The sequence below is a fragment of the Poecilia latipinna genome, unplaced genomic scaffold (assembly GCF_001443285.1).
Source record: "Poecilia latipinna isolate Pla-1442-1.1 unplaced genomic scaffold, P_latipinna-1.0 Scaffold5327, whole genome shotgun sequence".
Classification (NCBI taxonomy): domain Eukaryota; kingdom Metazoa; phylum Chordata; class Actinopteri; order Cyprinodontiformes; family Poeciliidae; genus Poecilia; species Poecilia latipinna.
Genome location: NW_015117943.1, coordinates 1 through 12,179, shown reverse-complemented (window position 1 = coordinate 12,179; position 12,179 = coordinate 1). Strand labels below are relative to the sequence as shown.

General features: G+C 42.5%; 2 protein-coding genes across 3 annotated transcripts; one reads left to right on the top strand and one right to left on the bottom strand.

The window, feature by feature from the left end:
- Positions 1-1,979: 1,979 nt before the first annotated feature.
- Positions 1,980-3,898, bottom strand: LOC106943463 (FAD-linked sulfhydryl oxidase ALR-like). The gene is made up of 3 exons (XM_015026775.1): positions 3,421-3,898; positions 2,921-3,132; positions 1,980-2,290 (listed from the first exon to the last, which is right to left on the bottom strand). Exons 1-3 carry the CDS (start codon positions 3,616-3,618, stop codon positions 2,128-2,130), a joined length of 573 nt encoding a protein of 190 aa, XP_014882261.1. The 5' UTR covers positions 3,619-3,898; the 3' UTR covers positions 1,980-2,127.
- A 1,364-nt stretch (positions 3,899-5,262) lies between these two features.
- LOC106943464 (developmentally-regulated GTP-binding protein 2) lies at positions 5,263-11,081 on the top strand. 2 transcript variants are annotated; one of them, XM_015026777.1, is made up of 14 exons: positions 5,263-5,280; positions 6,143-6,235; positions 7,112-7,272; positions 7,447-7,536; positions 7,645-7,705; positions 7,792-7,882; positions 7,966-8,038; positions 8,489-8,579; positions 8,685-8,782; positions 8,864-8,940; positions 9,026-9,114; positions 9,205-9,263; positions 9,353-9,406; positions 10,800-11,081. In XM_015026777.1, exons 2-14 carry the CDS (start codon positions 6,172-6,174, stop codon positions 10,884-10,886), a joined length of 1,095 nt encoding a protein of 364 aa, XP_014882263.1. In that variant the 5' UTR covers positions 5,263-5,280; positions 6,143-6,171; the 3' UTR covers positions 10,887-11,081. The 2 variants fall into 2 exon arrangements, with proteins under 2 accessions (XP_014882263.1, XP_014882262.1); XM_015026776.1 differs by lacking the exon at positions 5,263-5,280 and adding an exon at positions 5,834-5,949.
- The last annotated feature ends 1,098 nt before the right edge of the window (positions 11,082-12,179 follow it).

The following is a 12,179-nucleotide window of genomic DNA, read 5'->3' as shown; positions in this document are numbered from 1 at the left end:
TCCAAACAGACATGGAACAATGTGAAAATGTAATCCTCTTGCTAAATTATGATCTTATCAAATTATGTCTTAGTAGCCTTAGTCATCCCTGCAGAATCAAATTTAAAAAAAAAATTAAAAATACTTAAACAGAACCTGTCTGACAAAATAAGCTACTATAGCTCAAAAAGCAGTAAAACCTTTATAGAGAACCTTAAATTGACAAAATAAATAAATAAATAAAATCACAAAAAAATCTTGTTGGCACACTTGTTCACTTTAAAACCAACTATGATAAACACACAACACAAAAATATTTGGTGGACCCCCAAATTAAATTCTGCCCAGGGCTCCAGTCAGCCTTTTGCAGGCTCTGGATTCATTACATTTCTAATCTTGACTGATCTTCCATATGTCTGCTGGAAATATTTATAGGTTACAAGAATCTAAGTGAAAAATGTTATGGCCCATCTATAAAAACACAAACACACACACACACACAAACGCACACACACGACGCTCTGTTGTCAGAAGACGTAAGATAATGAAACGCACTGCACGCACTTCATTGTTCCACAAACCCCTGGGCCGCTAAAGACGAGCTCCTTCGCGGAACCCGAACGTCAGACCACAACGCATCTCCGTGGTCCTGCGTGCGTAATGATGCTGGCGGACCAATCACAGGTGAGATGGCAAACGACAGCCGTGTAGGGTAAAACCATCAGCTGAAAATTACATTGCAAATAAAATAAAATAAAAAATGGAAATAGCGTTTAACTAAACCAAAATAGTAGCATCTAGTGTGTGAGTAATTTGGTTAATTTGATGAATAATTAGCCTGAGTGTCTGATTCTCTGATCCGATCTGCTGTGTGTGCGTGTGTGTGTGTGTGCGTGTGTGTGTGTTTCTAAAGAGGTGCCTGGTGAGGTGTGACCTGGAAATAACAGCACCGGGCAACAATAGGTCACTTGTACCCCGGAAAACATCTGTAGTGGAAGCAGTTATGGACGGTGTCAGCCAAACAGCAGGCCCTGGTAACACCCTGCACCAGATTTCTTGAACACACACACACGCGCGCGCGCTAGCGAGCACACACACGCATACACACACAGCAATTCACCTTCATTTTTTTTTACGTTTCTATCCGCACACCCCGCTGCCCAGCTTTTCCCCACACGCGCATGAACAGCCACACTGATAACAGGCTGAAATGCAGCACGCAAACGGAACATGTCTCACCCAGGAGAGCACTCTCAGGATGGTCTGCGGCTGCTTGGCGAACGTGATCGGGTCCACAGCGGTCCCGGTTCGGCCCGCTCCGAACGATCCCACTCCGTCCATCTTCTGTGTGTGTGTGTCTCTCTCTCTTTCTCTCTCTCTCTCTCTCGGTGTGTGCGCTCTGTGCGGCTCCACGATCACCCGGCTCCGCGGCAGGATGGATGCGCTGCTGCGCGCTGCTGAAGGGACGGGTCCTGCGCGCTCCCAGTGGCGCGGGGACGAGCACCAAAGACGGGCGAGAGAGGGAGAGAGAGAAAGAGAGCTGCCAGATGTAAATGTATTCATCTGTGCTTAAATTAATGTAGCTTTAAAACATTGTTTTGACTTTTTTTTAAAGTATGATTCTGTAGGGAGGTTTTGAGCAGTTAGTATATTAATATCAGTAGCACATCCAACATTTTTTGCTTGGATAAGGAGAAAGTTGTCGAAGTTGGGATGTGAGGGAATGAGGGAAGCTTCATGAGGAATTTTGTACCAAAGAGTTAGTCCAGTTAACTTCCTGTTTTCTGTTCAATCAACCTGCAGGTAAGATTCTGACTGTTCAGAATCCTACCTGCAGGTAAAACAATCTAAACGAATCTGAACTGTGTTCTTCAAGTAAAAATATTCAGACACTACTGTCACAGAGGAGAAGAATGGGTTACAAAGAACCAAACTGTATATTTTGTTTTAAAAAAAAAAATTGGAATGCTTTTCATCGTTTTTTTTATTATAATTATTAATTTAGAATTACACTTGTCACACAAACTAAACACAAAACAACAAAGGTGTAGAATTGATCATTCACTGTTCTTTTATATTAGCGTCTTTGCAAGTCTCCCCTCGGAGGCTGACGCCCCGTCCTCACGTCTGTCAAACACAAACACGCGCTCAGTCGCAGGAGCCGTCCTTCCATCCGTCTCTCCACCTCTCGTCCACCAGCGAGCAGTCGAACTCGGGCTTCCCCAGCCGGACGTTGACTTGGTTGTGAAGGCGGCAGAGCCACTGGGAGAGAGCGTGGCGGCTGCTCGTATCCGGATGGTTGGTCTTCAGTCTGCAGGGAGGAAATGGGGTTTGATTAGAGCCGTCATTGATTTTACACTTTGTGCTCTCGTGATGGACATCGTGATGCAGCTGATTGTCCTGATCGATGTAATATTCGATGATCCCAGCCACACAGCTAAACTGGCTTTAAGAATGGATAAGGAAGGCAGACATTAAGCTTCTGGGACGACCGAAACAGAAACTCCTTTAAAGAGGCAGCATTATGTGTTTTCTAGCCTTGGAGTGCCGTTTTATAGCGCAATCAAGTAACCATGTCAACTTCAGTTGTCATTAAAAAATACCTTAATAATGTGATGTGAGACTCAAAGCTGTTTTACATAATTCTGCCCCTTTAGATGACCCAGCCATGCCAAGAGGAATGTTAAAAATACAGATGAAGTTTTGCCGTAATCTTGTAGATGACAAGAAATTTGTAGTTTCTGTTGAACTTGCAATGTGTCTGATTGTGAAATCTAGAATGGATAAGAGTAAACACACAAATTCGAGTCTGTGTACCCAACTTTTGTTATTTACATCCTTCATTGAAGCTTTAATAGTGCCAGATTTAGGTGATATTCTTGTCCATGACAAGTGTATGTAAGCTCCCATGGGCCTTTACGGCAGTGCACTGTGGTCTGACCTGCTCCTGAGATCTTCTGCACATTCTTCACAAGGGTAGAACTTGGAGAAGAGGTTGATTAACTGTCCCATGTCTTGTTGCTGGGTGGAAGACGGACGATCGGGATAGTACGCTGCCATGGTGTGCAGAAACGACCAAGTGCTCCGGCCCAACTCCTCTCTGTCCAGTGGGCACTGAGGATCTGGCTGCTCTGTTTCTGAACCATGCTTCTGCTGCAGAAGAAGAGAGACAGTAAAACCCAGGTAAGTCACTTAGTTACAAAACTTAGCAGGAATAATAAGTGAGTGAAGCAATGCTCTAAGGTCAACAACCCATGATAAGAGAAGTGGTGGTAGTGTGGGTTGGGGGTACGATTCTTCAGCAGGAAATGTAAAGTATAGTGAAGTCCTGCAGTATTGATCCACGGGTCGGTCACTAAAGTGTACTCGGTGCATCTCTCCCAAGACGACTCCACTCAAAACTAAAACCTCTACCTTGTACCTCTCTATCCTTTGACCCACCTGTGCAGCAGCTGCTGTGCTCTGATGCTTCATCCAGGACTTAAAGTCCGTACAGGCTCTACACGGCTTCTTTTTGGCCTCCCCACTTTGCTCATGTGCTTTCCCGGAGATGTCCTGCTGAGGTACCGGGAAGGGAAACCCTTCAAACCCAGGTCGGCTGGTGGATGACGGTCCTTTGCCTGCTGGCTGCTCAGCCATATTTGCGTTAGTTAAAACTTCTGACAGACCTGCTGGATCGATAAATAACAAAAATGACTGTTGGACAAAACAAAGGTAGTTACGACTGGAGACATCGCTGGTTGCTAGTTTTCTCTGCGCGGTGAGTACATCGTTACGGTTAAGCCGGCGACTAATGCAATTCCGTGTAATGTATGAAGGGGTCAAGTTTCGTAATCGCGAGTTTCCTTGTTTCTGCCGGACTTTTTACAGGAACGGAACTGTTTCCTGGTGTTGTGTCGAGTAGGAGTTCCCCCGACAAAATGAGTTTACCCATCAGATGCGCTCAGGGGCGCGGTAAAGGTATGAAAAGTGATGACGATTCTAGGGGCCATGAACAGCAGGGGCCTCTCCACCATTTAATTATTTATATTTTGTTCATAGACATAAAATAAAATAAAAATCGGGGTCCTGTCAAATATAAAATTAATCATATTGTATTTTCAAAGAAAAATACAATATTATTGTACAAAAATATAATATGTACAATAAAAAAGTTTAATGTTGCCCCTCACAGACCAAAAAACACACATCCGTTTTTGCCCTGAACCCCCCTGGATCTGCATGAAATGGTTGGAGCGCTTCACCGTGACGTATGCATCTACAGGCGACTGTGGCAGTTACTATGCTGCTAAGAAAAATTATAAAATCAGGTTTTCAAAAACAAAATAGAGAGAGAAAAGGGCAAGAGTGTTAATTTATAACCCAGTTTTCCTCCAAGACAGGTGGGTAGACTGTGAGATTATCAACCATTTAGCATTATTAGCTTAGCTACGAACTGCTGTTTGCCTCCATTTCACTAGCATTTAATGAATTAAGGAAAAAAATTACCAACATATTCATATATTTAACTTGTACCTTTTACCACGTCCCTCTTGACCCGTCCTCTCCTGAGTTAAATTAAAGCTGCAGTATGTAACTTTTACATAAATATATTTTTTTCCACATTTTTTTTTTACTTTTAGCACATTTAGCAGTGAGTGAATGAGGTTGATTGACAGCGCTAAGAGCATCCTACTGGTTCTGATTGGTTGTTTTGGTCAGAACGATGCATTACTTTAACCAGTAATAGTAATTCAGGAAGGAGATGGAGGAGATTGATTGTTTTCACAGATTATGTCTCATAAACTGCTACAACATGACAGCTTTAACAAATATGGAGAAAACATATTTTTTATTAAAGTTATGCACTGCAGCTTGAATAAAATGCAACTACATGGCATTTTTAGAAGTCTGGATTGCTTTATGTGTAGTTGCAGGTTGCTTTTGACTATTGCTCATGGAGAGGCATTTCAGTTATCTAAAACTAATAGAAAAATTTTAAGCAACCTACTTGCATACTGGATGTGGACTGTTGGATGTTAAATTCATGAGCAGTAAATATTGTGCTAATTATCATTACTGAACCAAAGAAAGCAAGACAGATGTAAGGCTTTAAAATTGTGACGCTTTTTATTGGTCAAATAGACTCAAATAATAGTAACAGCAGCTGCGAGGGGGGAGGGGGAAAAGCTTTTTTTTTTTTTGTCAGGGGGCCCAAGATTCCTGGCGGCGCCACTGGATGCGCTTATACACGACTTTTTACGGCCGCTTTTTCAACTTGACGGTGCATTCAAACCAAATTACACTTGATCGTATTTTCAAGTAAGTCAAAGGAATCAAGTTACATTTAGTCCTGAACGCACTACAAACTTATATGAATGATAATATCATAACATCATAATCATTTATTATAACATTTATAAGTACTCTTAATTAAACTCTGCGAAGATGAAATGCCCAACTAGGTAAAGTTTTTGCAGATCAGCTACTATTGTCAATATTTATATAATTGCTTTATTTTAATTTATGTATTACTGATTAATTTTATTTGTGTCTACTTGCCTTCTAAGTCCCAGGCAAACAAGAATAATAAAACAGGAAATTGAATATATTCAACTAATTTCTTTCTTTGAACTCAAACTATTTCTTAATCAAGATTAAAACATTCGTTTTGGTTTTTACATAACATTATGGTATTCCTCAAGCTTTTATAAAAGTTACTTAAATAAAAGCGACATTGATTATATTTGATAATAACACTTGTTTTACTCGGACATTTTTGTTTTACTTATTTTACATCTATGACAGTAAGAATGGTCTAGTTTTCGAGGTGTACCTAAACGCACTATTAGAATGTTGTACGTCGCCGTAAACCTTAGTGTAGAAGCGCAATGACTTGACAGGTCGGGGATACATTTTGATGGTGGAACTGTGTTCCTCACCCCACCGGCCAGCAGTGTGTGCATGCTGCTGAGTCCACCCTCTGTTAAAGTAAATTCCTCCTTTTAATTTAACGTTGTAAATCGCTGACAATGTGGGGTTCTTTTTTAGTCAGATGTTTGTTTACCCGTCTAAGGAGTGCTTTTAATGCTGTTTCTCAGCTCTTACCGGTTTGTAGTTAGCCCCGGCTGGCTAGCAAAGTTGACACGTTTCTCTTGTGATTTTTTTCCCCTCTCCCCAACAGATTGGCTGCACAACGCCTGGATTGCTACAATGGGTATTTTGGAGAAAATCGCGGAAATAGAGAAAGAAATTTCTCGGACACAGAAAAACAAAGGTAACAGGAGGGCGAGGAGGGAGCAGGGCTGCTAGCTGCTAGCTGCACACCAGGCGAACTTAGAGCCAGCTGCAGCTGTGGGTTTCTGTCCAGGGTTATACTGAGGTCCAGGAACTGGAAAAGTACTGTGCTAATGAGGACCGACAGCTGTCTGGAAAGCTAAAATGCACTTTAAATGCCTGCTTAGGATCAGGATTTGATGTTAATGTTGGTGTAGGAATGCCAGGTTTGCCCATGAACAGATTAATAAGTGTTATGTCTCAGCTGTTAATGTGAACAATCACGCATTTATAGCCATGCTTGTGGCTAATTCAGACACATCAATGAACCTAATAGTGATTACCTTGGACTGTGGGAGGAAGCCCTTTATCGAATTTAGCTTAAATAATGTAACCTGTGTATTTTATGTATGAGTTACGATATTATATATATTGCAAAAACACAAAATCTTGCCAAGTATTTTTGATCTAGTTTCTAGTAGAAATAGCAAAGACAAAACTAACTTACAAGTAACTTTTCAGCAAGATATAGAGGCTTGTTTTAATTAAATAATTACTTAATATTAATGAAAAAGTACAAGGTCCATTGGCAGATAAATTTACTTATAACATGGGGAAAATGTTTTGTAAGTGAAATAATCTGCCAGTTGAAAAAAAACTTTTTCATCAATACTAAGAAATTGTTTACTTAAAACGAGCCTCTATATCTTGCCAAAAAAGATACTTGTAAGTTTCTCTTATTTCAAGTTTGTTTTCTAAGGTACTGTAAATGTATTCTTTTAAAAGACAAGTCAGAAACCATTTCATTAATGTGCTTCAATTTTTATTTTATTTTTTTTTCTTTTTTTTTCTTTCTTTCTTTATTTAATCTCTGCAGCCACAGAGTACCATCTGGGTTTGCTAAAGGCCAAGCTAGCCAAATACAGAGCTCAGCTCCTGGAGCCCTCCAAATCTGCGGGGGCCAAAGGCGAGGGCTTCGATGTCATGAAATCAGGAGACGCTCGCGTTGCGCTCATCGGGTTCCCTTCAGTCGGTAAGGTAGGTGGATGTGACCCGGGTTGAGAGCCGGTTTTAGATGCTTATCGCAGCAGTAATCTTCCTAAAATCATCCATCAAAGCATCGCAAACGTCATCAGTCGGACGTTAGCGAGTTAAGAGATTTATTTTTTCATTTTAATCCCTAAGATGTTAACATCGATCTTCTCTGTACAGTCCACCTTCCTCAGCTTGATGACGTCAACGGAGAGCGAAGCCGCGTCGTACGAGTTCACCACCCTCACCTGCATACCGGGCGTCATCGAGGTAACCTCCAGGAGACGTTACTTTCTTTTAAACGGTGTGATTTGTAAAAGTTACAAAGTGTCACTTTGCTCTTTTTTTTATCTTCTGCCGTTCATTGCTGCTCTTTAGTACAAAGGCGCAAACATCCAGCTGCTCGACCTGCCAGGAATCATAGAGGGAGCTGCTCAAGGTGCCATAAGTTTCACACAGATTTTAGGCACAAGAAGGTACTAATTTTTGTCAGAGTTGTTGTGCTGACGGGTAACTTTGTCGCAGGAAAGGGTCGAGGCCGACAAGTCATCGCCGTCGCCAGGACGGCAGACGTCGTCATCATGATGCTGGACGCCACAAAAGGAGAAGTCCAGAGGTGTGTGTTTGTGAATATGTGTGTGAAACGGCCTTGAAGCGTGGAAGAGCGTCATCGGTGCCTTTGTGTTTTTTGTTTTGCAGAGAACTCCTAGAAAAGGAGCTGGAGTCGGTGGGCATCAGACTCAACAGGACGAAGCCAAATATTTATTTCAAGGTATCACTTCCATGTACTCAGATCGACTCTACAGAGTTATTTATCTTTTAAGATGTTGATACACTGATCTGTTGCTTTGGATCAAATAGAAAAATTGTTGAGTCCGTTTATTTAACTGATGCGTTCAGCTTAATGAAACCATTTTCACGATTTGGACGGTCAAAGATGAGAAACATAGATGTGAAACGCCTATCAACATCTTCCAACGCTCCGAGGACGGAGGTTCTCTTTCCATCCTTTCGCTTTTTGATTTACACATTAAAATCTTGCCCACTGTAGAAACAGCAGCCGTAAATTCATGATGAACTCTTGTATGTTTTATATTTTACAAGGATTTAAAGGACTGAAAACTATGGAAATTTGGGAAAATTGAAAACTTGTAGGCGCAATTGATTGTTAGCTTTGTGTCGCGAGATTAAAAATGTCCATTTCTCTCTCTTTCTCTCTCAGCCTAAGAAAGGTGGCGGCCTCTCGTACAACTCCACCGTTCCTCTCACTCAGTGCTCGGAGAAGCTCGTCCAGCTCATTCTCCACGAGTACAGTATCCTTCGAGAGACGGCGAGCGGAAAGCCAAAGCCGTGCGGCGCGTTTCGAACTCGGCCGCCATTCGCCTCGCCCGGCTCACGTCCTTAACTTCCCGTTTCAGAAATCTTCAACGCGGAAGTGCTCTTCAGGGAGGACTGCACGCCAGACGAGTTCATCGACGTCATCGTCGGGAACAGAGTTTACATGCCGTGCCTTTACGTACGCCAGATCTTCTTCGCTTGAAAATTAGAAAGCAGCTGCGAGAGGCGACTTTTCCTGATGTTTCTCTCGTGCTGTCAGGTGTACAACAAGGTGGATCAGATCTCCATCGAGGAGGTGGACCGCCTGGCGCGCCGACCTCACAGTGTCGTCATCAGGTCAGACATCCCTCTTCCATCATCGACTCGTGTGCGTCAACATTATTTACGAATCTCATCTCTGTCGTCGCGATTTTGTTCCCAGCTGCGGAATGAAGCTGAATTTGGATTACCTCCTGGAGACGTTGTGGGAGTACTTGGCGCTTATTTGCATTTATACAAAGAAAAGAGGAGGTACTCTGCTTGATTTAGACAACTTCTGCTTTGCTTTGGACATGCAGTAGATCCCTAAACAAACAGTCTTTTGCTTCCCCTCCACGTTAGAGCGACCAAACTTTGCTGAAGCCATCATCATGAGGAGAGGAGCTTCAGTAGAGCATGTGGTCAGTATGGCAGCTGGAACATTTACACATGTATAATAAGTAGTGAGAAAAGCGATTTTAAGTGTTTTTTTTTATTTTGTAACCTGCAGTGCCACAGAATCCACAGAACATTAGCCAGCCAGTTCAAATATGCCTTGGTGTGGGTAAGTCTGCTTTACTTTTCTCTGTTTTTGCAATAAACGCCATTTATTTTGTGGAGCTAATTTAGAAATATTTGCGTTTCTGTATGACGGTAAATGTGGCTTTTTGATAGTCGCCACATTGATCACAGGACGATAATGTGGCATCAAACAGGGCTGAGGCAGAATGAAATGCTGCCACCTGCAGGTGGGAGTTGGCATCACGTCAACCCGACGTTGAAGTGATGCTAACTCTTCAATTCACAAGTTCGCACTAACGCAAAAAAAATTGCGGGATATCTGGACTTTGTAAGAATTTCCACAATAAACTGGAGGGATTGATTGACGTAATTTGACAGTAAGCAGATAAAAAAGTGTTTTGATTTTATTGATAAAATCATATTTAAGCACAACGATTTTCAGGTTTCACTTATGTGTCACTCTTGAGTCTAGGGGGCCAGATTTGACCCCTGGGCTTTGAGTTTGACACGTGTGCTGTAGCTTGACCTTAAACATGCCATTCATGCTGACAAATGCTCCAGTGTGGCTTAATTAATGCATATCCACGTTGCCTTGGATATGTTTTTCCCTTAAATTTTTGCAAATGCATTTACTTTGATTTGTCGGGTAATACTGTATTTTCTGGACTATAGAGCGCACCTCACTCTCTCCGCCGCTCTCAGTTTTCCACAAGGACACAGCAGAGGGCAGCAGAGGGCTGGGTCCTTAATAACCCTGCCGTTAAGGACGCAGCGTCTCCAACACCGAACCATAGTTTCGTTCATGCCAAGCTTACGTGCAGCGGCTCTATTTCCCTCTTGTATTGTCAGATCGAAAGCCCTCAACTTAAAAGCGGCAACATATGAGTTTGAAGAAATTTCTCCGTCGTGCCTGCTGCTAACATGTGCTTGTTCTAAATGAAAATGAGCGCAAACTTCTTTGATTTCCAATTTTGACTTCCAATGATTCATTTCCTGCTAAAGCGCCCCCTGGTGGTTGAAGAAAATTCCATAGAAAAGCCGCACTGGGCTACAAGCCGCATGGTTCAAAGCGTGAGGAAAAAGTAACAGCTGATGGTCTGAAAAATACGGTAAATTTGTTCAATGATCTAAAACGTTCTGCGATGGACTGGCGACCTGTCCAGGGTGTAACTCGCCTCTCGTGGTGGGGCCCATCTCGGTGGAGATGGGCACCAGCACCTCCCCCGACCCTACTAGGGACAGGGGTGTAAGAAAATGGATGGATGGATCTAAAACATTTAAGTGTGACAGTAAAGATCAGGAGCAAACTCTCTCACTCCCTGCACACTTCCTCTCTTTCTGTGTTTTATCAGATCTGTTGAGAACAAGAGTCTTTTTCCTTCTCCTCGCCGTCACCTTTAACTCGAAGTCCGCTCTCTCTCTCTCTGTCGTTTCAGGGAACCAGCACCAAGTACAGTCCTCAGAGGGTGGGCCTGACGCACGTCATGGAGCACGAAGACGTCATCCAGGTCGTCAAGAAGTAAAACCGCTTCTGACTGGACAGAAAACGAACTGCATAGTAGCTATACAGCAAAAGACGAGTAGCTAGCCTTCCTATTTTGTATATGGAACCTAACGGCGAACGGAAGAAGATGGGGGAGAAAGGTCGTGCAGATTCTGGACACAGCATGTAAGATAAGGAGAGAAAACGACGGAAATAAAGTCCATAAAACATTTTAGAAAGTCTCAATGTTTGCTTTATTTCTTATACTTCCTCTCCGCGCGTCTCCTGGACGGTCAGGATGTGTTTGTGCTCAAGTTGTTAACGATCCCTTTCGGTGAACACGATGTAGAACACGATGCCTGGTCCTCTTTGCCCCCCTCCCCCCCACACACCCGCCGTCCCTGCCGCCCTGCTGCTGGAGCTCCACTCAGGCTCGCCACTTTTCTGTCAAAGAATACGGGCTCCCATTGACTCGCGTGCACAAACAAACACAATGGCGCCTTTAAATATTAACGAGCAGGTCTTCGGTCCAGGAGAGGGGGTTCTGAGTGGAAGGCTTCATCGGGAGAGGGAACGAGAGGACGCAAAGATGTCCTGACGACGTCTCTTCTGTCCGTCCTGTGGATGAAGAGACGGTGTCTTGATATAACCTGAAGCGGAAAGAGAGAGATGGAATATTCTGGAGCCTGACGGCAAGCAAAGGTAGCGTTAACTGGGCGTGTTATTGTGCAGAGCGGGCATGACACTTGATGCTGCTCGGCTCCATACGGCGTGGCCAAGCAGGAGCGTGTGCAGTCGGGCTTAAGAAAGGAGGAAAAACCTTCATCCTTATGAACGATAATTGCTTCCTGTAGGGCTTCAGGGTGGGATTTGTTTTTCTTAAACCAGTTCCAGTGCCTTGGAAAAGTGTGTTTATTCTAAGAATATGTCAAACTTCAGGCCCGGGGGACAAATCCAACCTGCCAAAGCTTTTTTTTATGTGGCTCCCTAAACTGTCAAAAATAACAGTGGTGTGCTTAACCCTTTCGTGCATGAATTATGATCCTTTGTGTCAGGACTTTTTTTTTTCAAAGTTTCTTTTTGATTTTCTTAAGGCATAAAAAAAAGTAGGAAAAAATTTTTGTAAAATAAAAAAAGGTTTTTATTTTATTTTTTAGTATATGAAATCCAACAATGATCAATTGTAATTTTCTCCAAATACAAAGTTATTTGAAAAATACATCAGTAGTTTTCTTTAGGGGTTATCTGATGTCACGATATATATATATATATATATATATATATATATATATATATATATATATATTTTTTTTTTTTTTTTTTTTCCAAGAGT